The sequence below is a fragment of the Amaranthus tricolor genome, chromosome 3 (genome assembly GCF_026212465.1).
Source record: "Amaranthus tricolor cultivar Red isolate AtriRed21 chromosome 3, ASM2621246v1, whole genome shotgun sequence".
Classification (NCBI taxonomy): domain Eukaryota; kingdom Viridiplantae; phylum Streptophyta; class Magnoliopsida; order Caryophyllales; family Amaranthaceae; genus Amaranthus; species Amaranthus tricolor.
Window position 1 is genome coordinate 34,666,943 of NC_080049.1, and position 18,942 is coordinate 34,685,884.

The following is an 18,942-nucleotide window of genomic DNA, read 5'->3' on the forward strand; positions in this document are numbered from 1 at the left end:
GCATAAACCCATCAATCTGTGTGACATTCTTACGAATACAAGCCCTAAACCATGATCATGCACCTATACACTCCTTCTCAATCAAGAAAAATGCTAATGGAAAGATTCCCTTATCACCATCTTGGGCAATGGCAGTCAATAAGCTATGATGATACTTACCATACAAGTATGTGCCGTCATTGGCGATAATAAGTTTACGATGATTGAAGCCTTCAATGCAAGGTTTAAAGGCCCAAAAGACACGTTGGAAGGTCCTAATATTAGATCGCACATATACACCTGCGTCATTGTCTTCCTTAAAAAACCACTCAACTATTAAGCCTGGGTTGGAATGTTGAAAAGCTTTTAAAAAGCGTAGAAGGAGAGAGTAAGAACCTTCCCAAGTTTCATATATGGACAACAAGGCTTCTTGCTTAGCACACCACGCTCTCTTATAATTCACCTCTACACCAAAACGATCTTTAACCATCTGCCTAACGACAGATACCTTAATTGATGGGTCTTTGGCAACACAGTTTCTAATCACATTGTTAATGACAGAAGATGTCAAGCGAATGTGTCCAGCAGAGATAGTGTCACTACCCAAAACACAAGACCCATGCTTACCATTATACGTAACAATACGCCATGAAGATGAATATGAATCGAGCATATCCCTAAGCCTCCACGAACAGCCCCGCTTACACTTCAAGGCAAGGACAGCTTGGTTTGAAGTCTCTATTCTATACTCCACATTTCTACAAATATGATACACTCTTATAGCTTTCAACAAAGCTTCCTTACTATCGAACATCATACCCCTTCTCCAACTTCCCTTCTTCGGTGTAAGTGGTATCATAAGTCCAAGTCCTCCAGGAGCTGTCCTCCTCATACTCGTCTAGGGGTGGACATAAAGCATAGGGTGTAGGAGCAACAATTGTAGGAATGTTGCCTAAGATCATATCATTTGCTAGTACATCCTCATCGACATCCACATCATCCTCAGAAGGATCGTCAACGAGATCATTACTCTCATTACCACCATCCCAAGATCGCATCTCATCACTTTCTCCTAAGTTAACCACTGCATCACTTGAAACTTGATTCAAAGGGGGTCGGGAAGGAGTACATGATTGGGAAGGAACAAAGGGATTTTGAGTTTCTTGAGTTGATATGGGCATAGGCGTAGGAGATTGATTTAAAGCACCTACACTCCCTAAGGGTACTTCTTCTACGTATAACTCCAAAGAAGGTATTTGGGTAGACTTTGAATACTCCCACATAGCAAGCTAGAGTATCCCAGACTAAATTTGAAGTGCCAAATTGAAAGAAAAATGTAAGAATTGATGGATTGAAGGTAGTCTAAGATTGGTTTTTGAAAGAGGAATGTCGAATTTTAGTAGGTTAGGATTTTGAATTTGGGAAAAATAGGTAAAAAGGGACCTGCTGCTGTATTTATGCTCGATGGTGTTCGCAGTTACTAACTGCGAACAGCTATTTGAAAATTTAAACACCTGTTCGCAGTTAGTAACTGTGAACAGCCCAAACTTCAGGTTTAGAAGTTACATGCTCATTTTTGGAAATCAGTTAGATTTTGACTTATTTCGTGCTTTTTTTTAATATATTAGTTTATCCATTTTATTTTTTCAATAAAATATAAATCCATTTTTAAGTGGGCTAAAGTCAACTCACAAAAAAGCCCACTAAGAGCCTCTCTCTATATATATATTAGAAGGTAAGTTAAGGGGGTTAGAGAATTTGGTATTTGCTTACAACTTAGGTAAGAGTCTTTATCTCTCTAAAAATACCACGCTACATCATAGTAGCTTATACGTGGGCACTAACTTGGGCGTCGGAGGCACCGCCCCCGAGATCACCCGGGTTGTTGGTGTTTATTTTCAGGTATACAATGTCTTCCCGATCAATCACGTTTTAACACCATATCCACCCGAAGGTACCCATTTATTTGATTGTTTCCGATTTTTAACTGGAACAATATATATTTTTCAAACAAAAAAAAATCATGTCTAGGATGCTTAATGCTTTATTAATGTCCTACAAAAAGATGGTAAAAGACTAAAAGCACATCTTCTGTTTTTGTGCAATGCAGAGAAAGGAACAAAGAAATGGAGCAACTAGCATTTCAAAAATCCAACCATTTATTGTAGTATTCACAGGTGATCGGTGAGATAATGCCATCGGGAGAACACTGGCTGATACGAGGGCAAACACCGCAAGGTATCATAGTGAAAGTTCCTGATTTTTCGATTTGTGATTTGAGCTTATAACATTCGGTGTTCAAAGGAATAGAAGCAAACTCCCCTGTACCACTGCTCTTCACTCTAACAATCTCATTCTCTAAAACCAAACAGTCAACTATCTCTTTCACATGCTCGGCGTTCAACTCGAAGTTCACCACTTCTAACTCTCCAATCTTATGGCGAAGTCCATCAGCTGTAGCAAATTTCTGTGTTTCGATTACCCTTTTAAAGACTTTCTTCAGGGTCTCGATCATTATATCATCAATAGACCCCTCTTGATTATACCACACACCACCAGTTAGCTCCTTCGAGGGCTCAAATTCTATAGCCATGAGTCGTTTTTTGGCTTTGGCTTGAACATTGGCTACCTCTTTGATCAATTGCTTTGCTAGAAGGGACTTAACACAGTTATCTATTATCTTTGCGTTGGCAATGTTCAACTCTCTTTTTATGTCTCCCTTCCATATACCCATGTCTCCTTTGCTTATAATCAGATCATAATGTTTACGTTCATCGGGTGTTAGCTCCTTTGAATCTGAGCTTGGACGCTTGCGCTTGATACCCAAGCTTCCCCTTGCACTCATCCTTTTCAGAACCAGAATCACCCCTAGAAGAAAAATTGAAAGAATGTCAGAAACCAAAAGAACAGTTGAGGAAGAAGTCTTATATAGGTTCAATAACAAATTATAAAGAGGTTGCTTCACCCTTTATTTGAAAACATCATTTGTGTCTTAGTGAGTCATTTAACTATAGTTCATTCTAATCCGAATATAGAGAACAAGAATTATTAGGCTCCATTAACAATGAACATAAATCAAATATATGTTGATATAAAAGTGCATTGTTGGAATATTGATTTGACTACTTGGTACGAAATGCTCCTCTCCATCTAATAGTAATCCAATCATTTCTATGTAACACCCTTGAATTCCTGACTCTCTATATGAAACCAAAACCGCGAGGGAACGGAGGGAATTCGGGTGTTACATTAAAATAAAAGATAAAGTAAGGAAAAAAGGTTAGATGATAAAGGAAAACTCCCAAACATGATTATGCGTAGATTTCGACAACATCTGCACTAAAATTGGCCGTACGAATAGTAAATAATCGACTAATAAAGCATAGTAATCATAAGCCGAGCCAAATGTATCACGGCGAAATAATTCATCACTGGTCTCCGATCTCATGCAAACATGGATCGTAAATCCCATGTAAACATTTGGTTATCAAAATAATAAAAACAACATAAAAATCATACAATACAAAAGAAGAGGTTTATTGCACAATTTAAGGTACGCACTCAATTCATACGTATGCGATACAAAAGAGCTACATAAAATCGCCAAGGAAGAGGTTCTTACTCCCTCTTATGAACCGGGCACCTATACACGTTTAAAGGAAGACTAATAAGTCTACTGACACCATTTAAAAGGTACTTACTCTAGAAGAGGTATCCCACTACCAAACGAACAAGTTTCAACTCATGCCTAGTACGCACTCTAACCATAAATACACAATAATTTCAAGCCATGTTCACTCATGACCTATACTAACAATTCAAAATCTAACAATACACTTTTGCATTATCAAACAAACTATTCATTTGTGGACTTCATTTGTATAATGTAATGTATTACACTTTATATCAATGATTACGCTCATGATAATAATGATTTGCAATCCTATTTACTACACCCCTTAAGGCTTAGAGTGACAAAGAATAAGAACAAAGTAGTAGCTTAGACAACTCATAACAACAATTCCTATAACTTAGGCCAAAATTACACAAATTAACACAACAATTCAATAAATTAACCATGACAATTCAAACATCAACGATGTACCCACAATTGACAACCTCCACAACAATAATTAACTACCATTGATGACAAGAATAGCAAATATCTTTATTAGCCAACAATAGACTTATTCACCATCTTTAAACATGATAAAAGTAACATTTAGCAACCATAAAAGTGACAAACACTCATACTCATGATTAACCATTAATACCACATTAATCAACAACAATAACACTTATCTAAAGCTTATACAAAGATGTTCAAATACTAAAGTACCACGAAAATACCCAAAAATAGTACATACCATCATTAATTTCACCCCTAATATAAACCCTAATTCATACATGTTCACTTCACACTTTCAACTTTTACCCATAAAAATTTTAGCAAGATGCAATAATTATAATTCAAATTAACAATAACATTCATGAATTTTAACAAACTTTGCAATTAAAACTATAATTTAGAAAGGGAAAGGATTAACTCACAAAAATGGAGGAAAGAGAATGAGTTGGCGGCGCCCAGTGGCGAGCTGCGTGGTTAATGGTGCGCGTGGTGTTGCTTCTCGCGGTCGGCAACCACTGCTGGGCTGTGGTGGACGGTTGTTGTGAGAGAGCGAGATATATAGGAAGAAGGTAAATGTGAGGGAGTGGGGGGAGGGCGTGCGTGAGAGAGAAGGGAAATGTAAGGGAGCAAATGACTTGTTTTCAACATTTAACTGCCCGTTTGGGCAGTGGACTAATAGTACTAAATAGTGTTAATAAAAATAATTTATAATGTAAAATTTATTAAAAGTTTAATGTCATTCCCATAATGATAAAAATATTGATCACAAAAAAAATTTTATTTACAAATTTTCATTAACACTTAATACCACATCTTCTAATAGTAATGTATTAGAATGGATTTTATGAATAAAATAAGATGATAGAAGTTAGATAAACATAGCTATCAAGGTAGCCAAAAGGTTTTTCAACTAAAAATACACTAATTTTCATTCCCATTACCACCTTTTGTTACCACTTATCAAACGGGCCGTAAAATCCTAACCATCTTCAATTGTTTTTTTTTTTTCTTACAATGTACAAGACATTGGGACCCCAAAAGGTTAAAAACATGTCCATGTTTGGGAATGATACAAGTATTATTATTACTTTTCTAAAATGTAAAAGGGAATACATGAGCATTGGAACTCAAAATCTCTAGGTTGAAATGGAAATAACTTTCACCAACTGATCAAATTTCATTCTTTAATTCTCAATTACTATTTTTTTCAACAATTTGAGTGTTGTCCATAAATCACCCGAATGTCCCCTAATTCTACAAGGCAATCTCAAACACTATCAAAAGTGGTTCTTCTATAATATCACAAACAATATTAAGGACTCAAAATCAACTATTTACGTGTGTTGTGGATACTAAAAAAATTTAACGAGATTGACTCTTCATATATCTATCGAGTAAAAAAATTGAGAGAAGAAAAGCAAAGAAATAAGGGTTTTGAGAGGAGAAAGGAAAAAAAAAAAGGATATTGAGAAAAAAAAGAGAATCAAATAATTTTTCTTGAAAAGGAATTATATTAAAAAAGAATTTGAATGTATAGATGATACCAAAAAAATATAAGGTCTAATTACAAATAATAATATGATGCAAAATAAAAAAGACAATCAAAATAGAAATTGATACAAATTTTAAAAAAACAAATAAAATATAATATGATGAGGGGCATGTGTAAGTCTACTGCAATTAATAAATTACAATATTGTCATCTAATTTGCACTTTAAAACTGTCCTACATACTTCGCACCAATTTCTTTTTTAGTATTGTAATCCTCACAATTCTTTTTTAATTGATTTGCGATGTCCATTCAATTGATGAAAATTAAGACTTAATATAATAAGAAAGATAAATTTTAATTGCTTGTGATAAAATAGAATTTGAAGAAAAATGACAATTTTGATTGTTTATATCATGTGATTTAGTTCTTTAAGGTATGTTTGAATAAAAGAAAAGAGAAAAAAAAAGAGATTTATAGAGATAAAGAATACATTATTTAAATGACAAAATAAAAGGAAAGAGATTTAAAGAGATTAAATGAATAATTTTCGTTAATGTCTTAATTCCTTCAAAACTAGAAAGATTCAAAGAGAAATGTTGCCCTTATTTATAAACAAACAAGAGTTATCTTCCTCTCATTTCTATTCTCTTCATCCTTTCCCCTTTTCTTCCTTTCTTTTCTCCCCAAAGTACATAGTGTTAATCTTCTTTTCATTTCTACAGCTACAAACCAATACTCTCATTACTCTGGAGATGAGTTGTAATTTGCACCAAAAAAGTTGTCAATATAAATAGGCATGTATTACCCTACATTGAGCCAGATCAATATTCATTCCTAGTGATAATAAAATGGCTAATACAAATCTTGATAAAAATAACTCTATGCAACAGGCGTAGATTTCGGAGTCTTCAACCCGAACAAATTATCAAATAACTTGGGAGCCATCGGAGGGAGCTCCATGGGTTCAGGAGCCATGAAATTGACAATCTTTTCATGAACATGATACCTGTCAGAAAATGGGTTAAACCATTTAAAGCTTCAGCAGATTATATATGAGCTGGAAAAGATGAGACTGCGTCAAGAACAAAACCTGATTTTTCGGCTTTTGGACGCTCGACGATCTACCACTTTTCTTTTCTTCGTTTGTAGTCTTTTCAAAGCATAGAATGCCGACTCTGCACATATTATTGCAAGAATCCAGTTTAAGATAAGTACTATTTTATAGTAGTATACAAATGATTGACTAATGAGTAATGACTAATACTTAGTTAATGAGCTATGATATATTCGAATTTTTCACCTTAAATACTCTTACCGGATCCTTAAGACTAAAATGTATGGATATTTGACTAAGCATTTTAGACCAATAGGCATTGACTAAAATGATCGACTAATGGCTTAATAGGCATTGAGGCAAATAGTATAAGATGATTCAATATATATAAGATATGCTTAGATTGTGTTTATATTTACAATTCATACTTATAGTTCAAATAAATCAATGTTGCAAGTGGAACTCAAGTTGCTCAAAATACAAATTACTTTATGAGTAAGAGAGGCTAGACTAGAAGTTTACATGACATCCACATATTTGCAAGCCAAGTATTTGCCAAATCAATATATAATTTCCCAAATCAATTCCTCAACGTTAGGAACTTAGGATATCGGGTACTAGATACATGAGAAAACTTGCAAAAACCTATGCAACTGAAGAAAAGGTATTCGGAACTTACCAGAAGAGTTAGGGTCGATTGTCTCAAAGAACTCCTTCAGCAATTGTTGATAGAACTCAGCGTCATCCAGAAGCTCAGGGTCACCCTCATTGTTTCCCTATCAATGGGAAGCAAGATAATCACTCTTCCAGTGATGAATATTATTCAGATTTGTACTAAACTAATAAAGATTCAACGACACCTGCAAACCCACCAAGTAGACATGTTGTTCCAGAAGTATAACATATCATTAACTCAATGTCATTAAGTGGTTCCTACCTAAAAATCCAATCTAGACGAGATTTTGGGGATCGGATGTACGCAACTCTACTCTTGTGTTGATAACAAGATTGTTTCGAATTAACCCTTAATAGCAAATATTATCAATAACTTAATACAAATGAGAAGTGCACATAAAATAGCGAGTCAGTTTTCTATAGTCCATCATGATCTGAAGCTAAAAAATATAATCTTAGCCCCATCAGGAATGGACAATAAAAACAAGTTTCTTTTATAGAAAAAATTTGTGAATTTAGAGTGTACATGGGTCAACAACATTGAAGTCATAAAAGCTCTCTTTTAAAAAGTGAGGCCTGCCATTGATCATCAGAGATAACTAAGTGATATTAAATTGCAAATTTGTAACCAAGTCTAACAATAATTCAAGTCAAATGTTGCAACATTACTATTGTCCATCAATTTGTAGCTATCTAAAAATACACATTATGTTTCCTTGGATGTCAAAACACTCTAAACACATTCTTTAATATTTTCCATTTACTGATAAAAGACGGATAAAAAAATGCTTAAAAATATACCAGAACAAAAGACCCAGGAGTGATTAATCTATGTGATGTTCAATCCAGTTATTAAATACTAAAGTCTCAACCCCTTAGAATCATCCCCCTCATCCAACTCCAACCACAATTAAATACACACTCAAACCTCCAAAACAGTTTTTCCAGCCCCAACACACCAATAAGAGAGCAAGGAGGGAAGCCATATTAGTAAATAGAAATAAGCAGCATACCTCTTCATTATTGTTGCCATCTTGCTTAGCAACCTATAAAGTCAAAATCGCGATCAAATTCCACATAAATAATAGCAAGTCGCAGTAGTTGAAATAAAACGACGTATCAAATGCAAAACTTACAGCGCCAAATACACCCACAGTTTCTCTTCTTGTTTGCATACTCTTAATCAATTTACTTGGATCTCTCATGTATGTAGCCACTTGTTCACTTATATTCTATATGCGAAGGAAAGTTAGATGCAAAACAGAAATGATGCAACCATAGCACAGCGAAGGTAAGTGAAATGATGCAATTTACCTGGTTAAAGGCCACCAATTTTACTTTCTTTGCAGCAGCACCACTGTGGACATCAGCCTTTCTCTGCCATTTATCTATTGAAGAATTTCTGAAAGGTGCTAGTCTGCAATAAGAAAGCAAAACTTGTACTTAAATATAAACCACTACGTTAAAGCCATGAAAAAGTACATTGATGAACGATAATTATAGACACAGCAAATTAGTCTTGACAAAAAAATAATTCCTAAACCTCAAATCTCAAATACAAATATGAGTCACTCAATCAAAAATAAACTAGAAAACTAGTTGTCACAACAAGTAGGCAGTCAATCTGAGCCGTATATGTTATAACCATAGAATAACCACCACAGGGCTGAGCTGGATTTAATGTCATTTTGTCGGAGTGAATCTGGTACACGCTATTCCGTACCGGCATGGTCCCATTCAACTCCTAAGCTCACTCATTTTTAGTTTGAACTTTAGAGTGATATCACATTAACCTTTTAAGTAACAAAAAAAAACTATATCATCCCCCCAAAATACCTATATGGACAAACTTTCACCTATAGCTCCTTTTCTCAATACCAACTCCTAAGAATACCACGGTTCCCACAAATCGTATTCAAACACTTCAACTTTTACATGCTATCTGGCCAATGGTATCAATATTCAAGCCTCTATAATGTGAAAGTTAAAAACCATATTGTAAACAGTAACAATTTAGATTAATCAAGTTAAAAGCTAGCCTCCAAAAGGTATCAACTAACAATGAAAGGGAACAACATATGTAAATAACTGTAGAACCAGTTAAGGGAAGCATATTACCTTGATTGCACTTGAGAAATTCGCAACCATTCTTCCTCGTCAAGATCCATTTTCCCTTCACCATCCTCAAAAGTTTTCAGAAATGGAGATCCTGCTATATACATTCAGTAGAAATATATTTTTAAAAAGGAAAGACATACAAAAAAAAGGTCAGTAGCAAATAGACCAGTTAATACCTTCTGTTTCTTCTCGGATTGATGGATTATTGTCAACTAGAGCCTACAATTGTTAGTAGCGTTCAATAATCAAATATCAAAAACAAGATTAACAAAATGTCAGTTATATAAGATTTCTTTAAAACTGTTAGGTTACATTCCATACTAAAATGGAAGAATTTACAAGAGCATACCTCTTGTAAATGCACAAGGGACTCTATTGCCTTCCTAGATGACACAATGAGATCTGTATATGCAACAGCAATGTCTTCATTTGCCTCACAGAATGAAGATCGAATTGGTCCCTAGACACAAGGATATTAATCCCATAACACTCCGAAGTGAGGTGAGATATCAACAAAAAGAGTTGTGTATATATGAGTAGAAAAACAATCACCTGTGGCAATTTATTAGATTTAGAAAAAGGCTTTTGTAACAAAAACCTGAATTCAAGGGTTTTATCCCACAGAGCCTGCAATATACAAAGAATATTAGATCATCATCAAAATAATTTAATTTATACATTCACACTCAAGATGGAGATTCAATAATAAATTATAAATACGTATAAATTTAATAGGAGCTATAATCAATACCATAATCCAAATCAGGTAAGAACAAGTTAAGAACTATAATCTAGTGTTTCCTCCTTTCATCATAACTAAAAAAATTTTGAACTTAATTAAAGAAAAAAACTCGCAAAATGAAACTAATGCAATATAATAAAAAAATAATTGCTAGCTTATTCATAGGATGAGTGGATGAATATGGGGGAAATTAAAATACATGAAAAAAAAAACATGGAAACAAACAACAATAGGTTTACACTTCAAACATGCCAAAAATCCTAAGTCGAGAAGGAAAAGCACATAGCTTTCAATGTTCAACATTGTGTGAAAATGGTTACTAAATAGTAATAACTAAACAAGCAACACAAAAACACATATATATCACTGATGCATTGGGTACATATGTCTAATGCACATCGAATATGTAATTACCTTCTGGTTCTTAATAGCCCGCCCCTTTACAAGATCTTCATCCTTGTGTTGCTTCAAATTTTGTATCAAACTCCTAGTAAGCATCAAAACCAGGACAAAGTCAAGTCAAATTAGCTGAAAAGCCAAATCTAGAACAAAACATAATAGCCAAGCATATTAAAGTCCTTTCTTTTAAAGGAATCAGACTATTATACAAAAAAGAAATGCACAATGTTAGCAAATTCTATAATACTGAGATTGCATCTAGAATACTCATAACAATATTTCAAAAGATCTTTATTCAGATTGTCAACACCCTAAGAGAATACTTCCCTAATACTATCGCAATTGGACTAGAAGAGAAGACAAAAAAGTGGAACACAACAAAGAAGAGACAAACATAAAGAACAAAAAAGCATATGTGGCGACTTATATGTAAAACTACTGTAGAAGAAACATAGTTCTCTTATTATCCACGTCAATAATTGATAAGTACATTTCACATACAACTTTCATGAGCTAAATACTACAAGTCTACGACAAGAAATAGTATTTCGGAGAAAAGAGATCATACTGCTCCATGGTTTGAAGATCCCTATACTCTTTCTCAAGTTCTTGTATCTCATTGTCCTTTTGTTGCTCATTCAACGTTCTATCACCATCCTCTGCTTCATCTTCTCTGCCTTCGCTCTCGTCTGAACTCTCACCCTCATTTTCCACACCATCTGAATAATCAGAGACCTCAAATTCCTCTTCACTTATCTACAAAATAATCAAAAATATATTATCCCAGAAAAATGAATATAAAAATATAAATACTAAAAATCGATCAATATTTAATCACGGTTTATGGCACCTCGTTCACATATCCATACTCTTCTTCTGAACCCATCTCACTTTCACTTTCGGGAATTCGCTTCAATCGCTTCTTAGATGAACCCATTTTTTAAAAACTAAATAGCTGAAATGTGAAGTTCATTGCAAAGTCAGTTATTAAACCATATAGAAGATTGCATATCAGTGGTATTCACCTCAATTATTCAAAATTTGGCAATAAAGAATAAGATTAAGCAAAACCCTTAAAATAAGTCAAAATTCAACAATTCAAATGAAAGCACTCATTAATCTCAGTCCAATAAATCAATCTTCACAATAACACAAAAGTAAAGGCCTGTTGATAAGAATGAATTCAAAAATTGGTAATACAGAAGAAGATTAAGCAAAACCCTTAGAACCAGTTAAAATTGACAACAATTTCAACCAAAGTACTCCCTAATCTCAGTCTAATAAATCAAATCTTCACAATAACTGGGGATGAAGAAATCTCAGTCTAATAAATCAAATCTTCACAATAACTGGGGATGAAGAAAGTTTGGTCAAACCCGCAAATCAAACCGGACCAAGCCATAATATAAGAATTTGGTCTGGTCTGGTCTACGATCTACATCGTGTACGTACCTACAACTACAAGAAAACAAGTCACAAAAATCTCCAATGAAGAGGTTCTTACGCCCCCCCCCCCCCCCTTATAAACTAGGCACCTATAAATGTTTAAAGTAAGACTAATAAGTCTACTTGACACCATTTAAAAGCTACTTACTCTAGAAGAGCTATCCCACTACCAACCGAACGAGTTTCAACTCATGCTAGTACGCACTCTAACCATACACACACAATATTTCAAACCGTGTTCACTCATGACCTATACTAACAATTCCAATCTAACAATACACTTTTGCATTATTAGACAAACTATCCATTAGTGGACGTCATTCGTATAATGTAATGTATTAAACTTTACTTTCATAATAGTAAATGATGCAATTCTATTGCTACACCCCTCAAGGCTTAGAGTGACAAAGAATAAAAACAAAACAAGTAGTAGCTTAGGACAACTCAAAACAACAATTACTGTAACTTAGGACAAAATTACACAACTTAGCACAACAATTCAATAAACTAACAATGACAATTCAAACATCAATGATGAAGCCACAATTAACAACCTCCACAACAACAACAATTAACTATTATTAATGACAAGAATAGCAACCATATCTAGTTAGTAACTATCGGTACCACCAAATCAACAACAGTCTTGTTCACCATCATTAACATAATAAAAGTAACATTTAGCAACCATCAAAAGTGACTAACAAAGTAACAATCCTACCTGGCTACCCATTACTAACCGTCAATACCACCATTAATCAACAACAATAACACTTATCTAAAGCTTATACAAAGATGTTTAAATACTAAAAAAGCACCAAAATACCCAAAAGTAGTACATATTATCATTAATTTCACCCCTAATATAAACCCTAAATCATTCGTGTTCACTTCACACTTCCAACTCATACTCATAACAATTTTAGCAAGATTCAAAAATTAGAACTTAAATAACAATAACATTCATGAGTTTTAAAAGACTTTACGATTAAAATTATAATTTAGAAAGGGACAGGATTAACTCACAAGAATGGGGGAAAGAGAATGAGGTTGCGGCGAACAGTGGGAGGTGGCGGCGCACAGTGGGGAGCTGCGTGGTTAGTGGTGCGCGTAGTGTTGCTGCTGGCGGTCGGCAACCACTACTGGGCAGTCGTAGCTGGTTGTTGAGGGAGTGGGAGGTGGCGTGCGTGAGAGGGAGAAGGGAATGTTAAGGAGCAAGTGAGTTGTTTAATTGTTTTCAACGTTTAAAACCCTAACTATCTTCAATTATTTTTGTTTCTCAAGGCCAATATGTAACCCCAAAGGTTAAAAAGATTTTCGATTTGCCCGTCTTTATGAACGATAGACGTATTGTTTTTATTTACTTTATTTTTATTTAAATAAATAATTATTTAGAATAATTCAATCTTTTTATTATTTTTCTATAATAATTTTATCTATTGATCAATTATGAATAATCTAGAGGTATTTATCTAGAGTGAACTTGATTTTCCTGATGACCTGCAATAGTTTGTAATTCACCAAATAATAAAAAAATCATAAAAATTTTCTTTTTACATTTTTTACATTTTTTTCAAACATTTTATTTTAATTTATCTTTTTTTAAAAAAAAAAACTTATTATACCAAGTCATCCAATTACTAGATTCACCCTAGGGGAGTACCCTTTAAAGTTGGGATTATTCATAGTTAATCAATAGATGAGATTATTGTAGGAAAATCATAAATAAATTGGATTATTCTAAGTAATTTTTCTTTGTTTTAATTATTTTTAATAATAATACTTAACATTTTAATAAAATATAGATATATATAAGTAGTTCTTATTATAAGTTCGTTATATGTCAATAATGACTAATTTCAACAATTTGATACTCCCTCCTATTCATCTTAAGTGTCCCATTTACTTTATGCACTCTAACCAATGCACTTATTCAATCCTTAATAAATCGAGTTATGTATAATTAAAAATTATAAAAAGTTGATATTAATAATCTTTACATCAAAACGAATCAAATAAAATCCCATATGACTATATTTTAACTTATAGATTAATAATAAAATGCAATTTAAGAGTGATAAATAAATAGCGTCTCAAAAGTAAATGAGACGACTAAGGTGAATAGGAGGAGTAATATACTAAAAATCATTTTTAAAATATAATAATGATATCGCAAAGTTGCAAAGTGTTGTATCCAACTGTTGGTCACAAACTCACAATAAACAGTGTTTCCTTGCAACATTTGACAAAAAATAACAATAATTAGGTTGAATTTCAACTATTTATTTTGCCCTTGCTTTTATCGTTTATTAACGATCATTATAACACAAAGATATCAATTGCTTAATTTTTGGTGTAAAATCCTTGTGTTGCGAATAAAACGTAACATATGAATTAGTTTAAATAGGTTGAATTTTAACGATTATAATAGTTGAAATAAACTTAAAATTTTATTTTCATCAGACACATCTTTTAACTTGTAGTTGTTTGAAACAGTAAAAATACTTTAATATGTACTAAGACCTAGCTTGAAACAAGAGGTTGCATATGCAATTTCATCAAAATTAAAATATAATAAATTTCAAGAAAATAGTGTATTGTCAATTGTCATGATTTTAAAACACTACTTCACGTCTTTATGTAGATAACATCCCATTAGTTACAAACCATTAGGCTATACCACATGATTTTAATAAATTATAGATTTAATTTTTTTTTTTTGTTGAATTTCCAATTTTTTTTCCCTCTAAAAACACAATAGTAGCATCCTTATTTTTGATAAAACAACAATCTCTATTGTTCGGTCAACTAACGTCGTCTATCAAATTCAAAACCCTCTACTAATCACAATAACTTTTATAATTCTTCCACAATCGGATGAAATTATTGAAGTTAAATTTTAATTTAATAAAATTTTGTAGTTTGAATTTTAATATAATTTTAGTTGAGCAAATCTTTAATTTATGTAAATTAGTTGTTCGCAGGCGCTCCTCCAAAAAATCTTATTTTGTTTTAAAATTTATTTTTTTGTGAAATAATTAATTTGTAATAGGTCAAGTAATTAAATTGAAATTAAAATTATCTCAAGTATTTAGCAAAGTAAGGTTGATTTAATTTCTTAATAGATATTTAATTAGAAACAAACTATGGAATAATGAAGCTCATTGTTCTTATCAAAGGAATGTGGAATTGTAAGCAAGATAGTTGTAAAATGAGTAAGAGTACCATCAAAAATTGCAATTCCTATAGTCATATTAAGGATGAGTCTATTAACTTCTGTAGTTATATGTATTTTTATATATAATATAAAATATTAGGATAGAAACTCATACAATACACGACTTTTTATATACATTAATATTTTTATAAAATTTAGACTAATAAAAATATTAAATTTTAGACTATTTGTATTGTAATTTCTGTCATTAAAGTATTAATACATTTTTAGAAATGAATAATTGCATAACCGAAAATTTGACAATATTTTTAGTTAATTAATTTTTATTGCACTATATTTTATAGTTGAGATAGTCTGATTGCATACAGACTGATTATAATTGTCTATTATTTTGCATTAATTTATTTGTTGTCAAATTGACATTCAATTCAATATTCTTTGACATTATATAACTTTCATCAAACGCTGGTTGTTGCAACAATTTAGCAACCATATCAGCAAGTATGGAAGTGGTGCATCATAGGAACCCTGAAAACATACAAGTGATCACTGCTCCATTAATTCAGTCTAATCAAATTCACACTTAAAATGGCTGGAATATAAACTACATCAACCAAAATGCTTTCCATAATACATTTCCATGAGACGGCACAAAGAACACGCTTGCTGCACTCAAATTCTATATATTCACTCGATGAGTGAATATGTAGAATGAATATTGTTCTTCATTGTACAAAAAATTAATTACATCAATGGGTATTTATAGTGCAAGTTTACTAAAATATCTTAGATATTTTTAATTTTTTAATTACTTTTCTAGGATCTTCCATTATATTATCTTAGATATTTTTATTTTTTTAATTCTTTAGTTTAGATATTTTTATATTTAATTAAAATCCTAGATTTTTCTAGATTATTTTAACACTCCCCCTTAATGTACTTTTTCTCAGCCAGACTGCTTCACATGCTGCACTTGTTGCTGCAATGTACTCTGCTTCTGCTGATGATAAAGCTACTGTCGCCTGTTTTTTTGATGACCATGAGACCACTTTGTTTCCAAGCTGAAATACGTACCCGCTTGTACTTTTTCTATCATCCACGCTTCCAGCCCAATCGCTATCGGTGTATCCTGTGAGTTTGAAATCTTTTTCAGTTTCGTACATGATCCCATAGCTTTTTGTTCCCTTAATGTATCTGAGAATCCTCTTTGCTGCTGTTAGATGATCCTTGCTCGGTTCACTCATGAACCTGGATACGATGCTGACAGCGTTGACTATATCTGGTCTTGTATGTGTGAGATAGATAAGAGAGCCGACCAAGCTTCGATACATTGCTCCGTCGACTTTTGGTTTGCCATCGTACTTTGATAACTTCTCATTGATTGCCATTGGTGTAGCCAGCGGTTTACATTCACCCATGTTGAATTTCTTGAGAAGGTCTTCTGCATATTTCTCTTGTGATAGAAATATTTTTCCTGGGCTTTGTTTGATTTGTATGCCAAGGAAGTATTTCATTGTACCAAGGTTTGTCATCTCGTACTCCTTCATCATAGCCTTTTTAAATTCTTCGATCATCGTTGGGTGTGTGCCTGTATAGATTAGATCATCCACGTACAAGCATAAAATGAGAAAGTTGTTACCTTGTGTCTTGATGTATAGTGAAGGTTCACTCGGACTCTTGATGAAACCATGCTGGAGAAGATAATTGTCGATGTTGCTGTTCCACGCTCGGGGTGCTTGTTTGAGTCCGTACAGAGCTTTTCGAAGGCGGTATACTTTGTCTTCTTGGCCTTTGATAACGTATCCCAGCGGTTGCTCGACGTACACTTCTTCTTCAAGTTCTCCATTTAGAAATGCTGATTTGACATCGAGTTGAAAGACTGGTAGCTGATGCTGTGCTGCTAATGCCAGGACTGTTCTGATTGTCTCCATGCGGACAACTGGTGCATATGTTTCGTTGAAGTCGATTCCTGGTTGTTGCGCACATCCCTTTGCTACGAGCCTTGCTTTGTACTTGTTGATGGAGCCATCATCATTATGTTTCACCTTGTAGACCCACTTGAGTCCGATGACTTCCCTGTCTTGTGGTTTGTCTACAAGTTTCCGTAGCTATTTTTGCAAACATGATCGTTGTAAGTATTGCACATGGAAACTTGTTTGGATGTCTTCAATGGTAATGGATGGTAATAAAATAAGGTAATGAAATTACCAAAAAGGGCCATTTTTATTACCATCAAACAATCTGGTATTAGGTTGTAATGGTAATGAAGTATTACTGTGGTAATAAAATAAGGTAATTTTGTTTCGAGCCGAAGAAAAAAAATAGTGAAGAAAAAAGGTAATGTATGTAATTATCCAAAAAAATATTATTATTAAAAAAAGAATCATTAGATAGAATATTTAGATACAATAATGCTTTTAGATACAAATATACAATAATGAAACTAAGAGTCATTACCATTTTTTATTACTAACAACCAAATGCAATCAATGGAATATTATCTTCCATTACCATTCTTTAGTCATGCACACCAAACAAAAGAATTTTCATTACCAATTCTCATATCCATTCCTTCATTACTATTGCCATTACAATATTTCATTCCCATTACTTCATTACCATCAACCAAACGGGCCGTTAATTTGTAATTTATTATTGATCTATATGTTAAAATATTGTCAAATGAGCTATCATTCAATTCCTCTCAATACAAATTTTATTAATATTAAATTTTTAAAATTTTTAGTTATACATTATTAGAGATATTTATAATTAATATAGTGTATTAGATAGAATGTAAAAATCAAATCACACAATTGCCTTCAACTTAAGAGAGTATTTAGAGATAAAAGTTTTAATTGGGTATTACATTTTCTAATATTTATAATATAATGTAATATAATATACTAATAGATATAATATATGCTCAATTAAGGGTCGCAACTCTATATTTATAATTATTAGGGCGTGACAATTCGTCATATAATCTCATGGTGGTTCACTCATGTGGACACGGAGCACCCGTGACCTCAAGTCCACAAACCTACAGGTCAAAAGCGTTGATTTGCACGTACACTTTGTGAGGTTCATTGTTTCCCAAAATCGTATGGCAGTAGCAGGATTAGCACACCTAATATACATGCAAGTTCACAACCCACTATTTTATCAATGTGGATCTTGTCTCACATGTGAAATATTTCCAACAAAATTTACCTTTTTTTATTCAAACTTTTTTAATATTTTTTTTCCGATTATATGTGGATCTTTTTTAGCTTAAGGACTATTTGGTCGCACTATCTTTTATGGTATGAATTATCGTCTTTATTCCCTCCAGATCTAATCATAGGTTTTATGAGTGAAATATATTGGATATGATGATGCTCTATACTCTCTCAGTTTTCAAATGTTCATCCTATTCACTTTTTTCGCAGATTACAATGCAAACTTTAAAATCAAATAATTTAATTACAAGTTTTTAAAAATTCTAAAAAGTTAATATTTAGATAGTATATAATATAATGAGACGAATCTAACAAGTTACCACATGAAATATTTTTTTCTTATAAATCTGTAAAAAGTCGTAATTAAAGTTTGACATTAAAATTTGTAAATTTTATTTGAAAAGAAAATATAAAAAGGGGGAGTAGTTTTAAAATTGGGCATTACTATTTGTCGCTACCCTTTTCATTTTATCGTCACCCCCCTCCTAATGAAATTATGAATTTGCCC

At 32.7% G+C, this 18,942-nt stretch overlaps 2 protein-coding genes across 3 annotated transcripts; both read right to left on the bottom strand.

Moving 5' to 3' along the window:
* Positions 1–1,694: 1,694 nt before the first annotated feature.
* Positions 1,695–4,721, bottom strand: LOC130808911 (probable DNA-directed RNA polymerase III subunit rpc6). Its single transcript, XM_057674464.1, has 2 exons — positions 4,531–4,721; positions 1,695–2,847 (listed from the first exon to the last, which is right to left on the bottom strand). Exon 2 carries the CDS (start codon positions 2,822–2,824, stop codon positions 2,123–2,125), a length of 702 nt encoding a protein of 233 aa, XP_057530447.1. The 5' UTR covers positions 2,825–2,847; positions 4,531–4,721; the 3' UTR covers positions 1,695–2,122.
* Positions 4,722–6,133: 1,412 nt separating this feature from the next.
* Positions 6,134–13,345, bottom strand: LOC130808742 (uncharacterized). 2 transcript variants are annotated; one of them, XM_057674219.1, is made up of 14 exons: positions 13,062–13,345; positions 11,440–11,544; positions 11,158–11,345; positions 10,605–10,677; positions 10,001–10,075; positions 9,798–9,908; positions 9,625–9,667; positions 9,449–9,542; positions 8,645–8,747; positions 8,467–8,562; positions 8,344–8,376; positions 7,335–7,431; positions 6,692–6,776; positions 6,134–6,607 (listed from the first exon to the last, which is right to left on the bottom strand). In XM_057674219.1, exons 2-14 carry the CDS (start codon positions 11,524–11,526, stop codon positions 6,481–6,483), a joined length of 1,212 nt encoding a protein of 403 aa, XP_057530202.1. In that variant the 5' UTR covers positions 11,527–11,544; positions 13,062–13,345; the 3' UTR covers positions 6,134–6,480. The 2 variants fall into 2 exon arrangements, with proteins under 2 accessions (XP_057530202.1, XP_057530203.1); XM_057674220.1 differs by having other exon boundaries at positions 9,449–9,539; positions 13,062–13,337.
* Between the last annotated feature and the right edge of the window lie 5,597 nt (positions 13,346–18,942).

What these genes read in the sequence shown, in the direction of transcription:
- LOC130808742 (XM_057674219.1), bottom strand. Translation starts at nt 11,526, where the DNA reads ATGGGTTCATCTAAGAAGCGATTGAAGCGAATTCCCGAAAGTGAAAGT. An exon ending in CCCTTGTGCATTTACAAGAG is followed by an intron (nt 9,668 to 9,797) that starts GTATGCTCTTGT and finishes TAACAATTGTAG; the next exon opens with GCTCTAGTTGACAATAATCC. An exon ending in ATGGCAACAATAATGAAGAG is followed by an intron (nt 7,432 to 8,343) that starts GTATGCTGCTTA and finishes TCCCATTGATAG; the next exon opens with GGAAACAATGAGGGTGACCC.
- LOC130808911 (XM_057674464.1), bottom strand. Translation starts at nt 2,824, where the DNA reads ATGAGTGCAAGGGGAAGCTTGGGTATCAAGCGCAAGCGTCCAAGCTCA.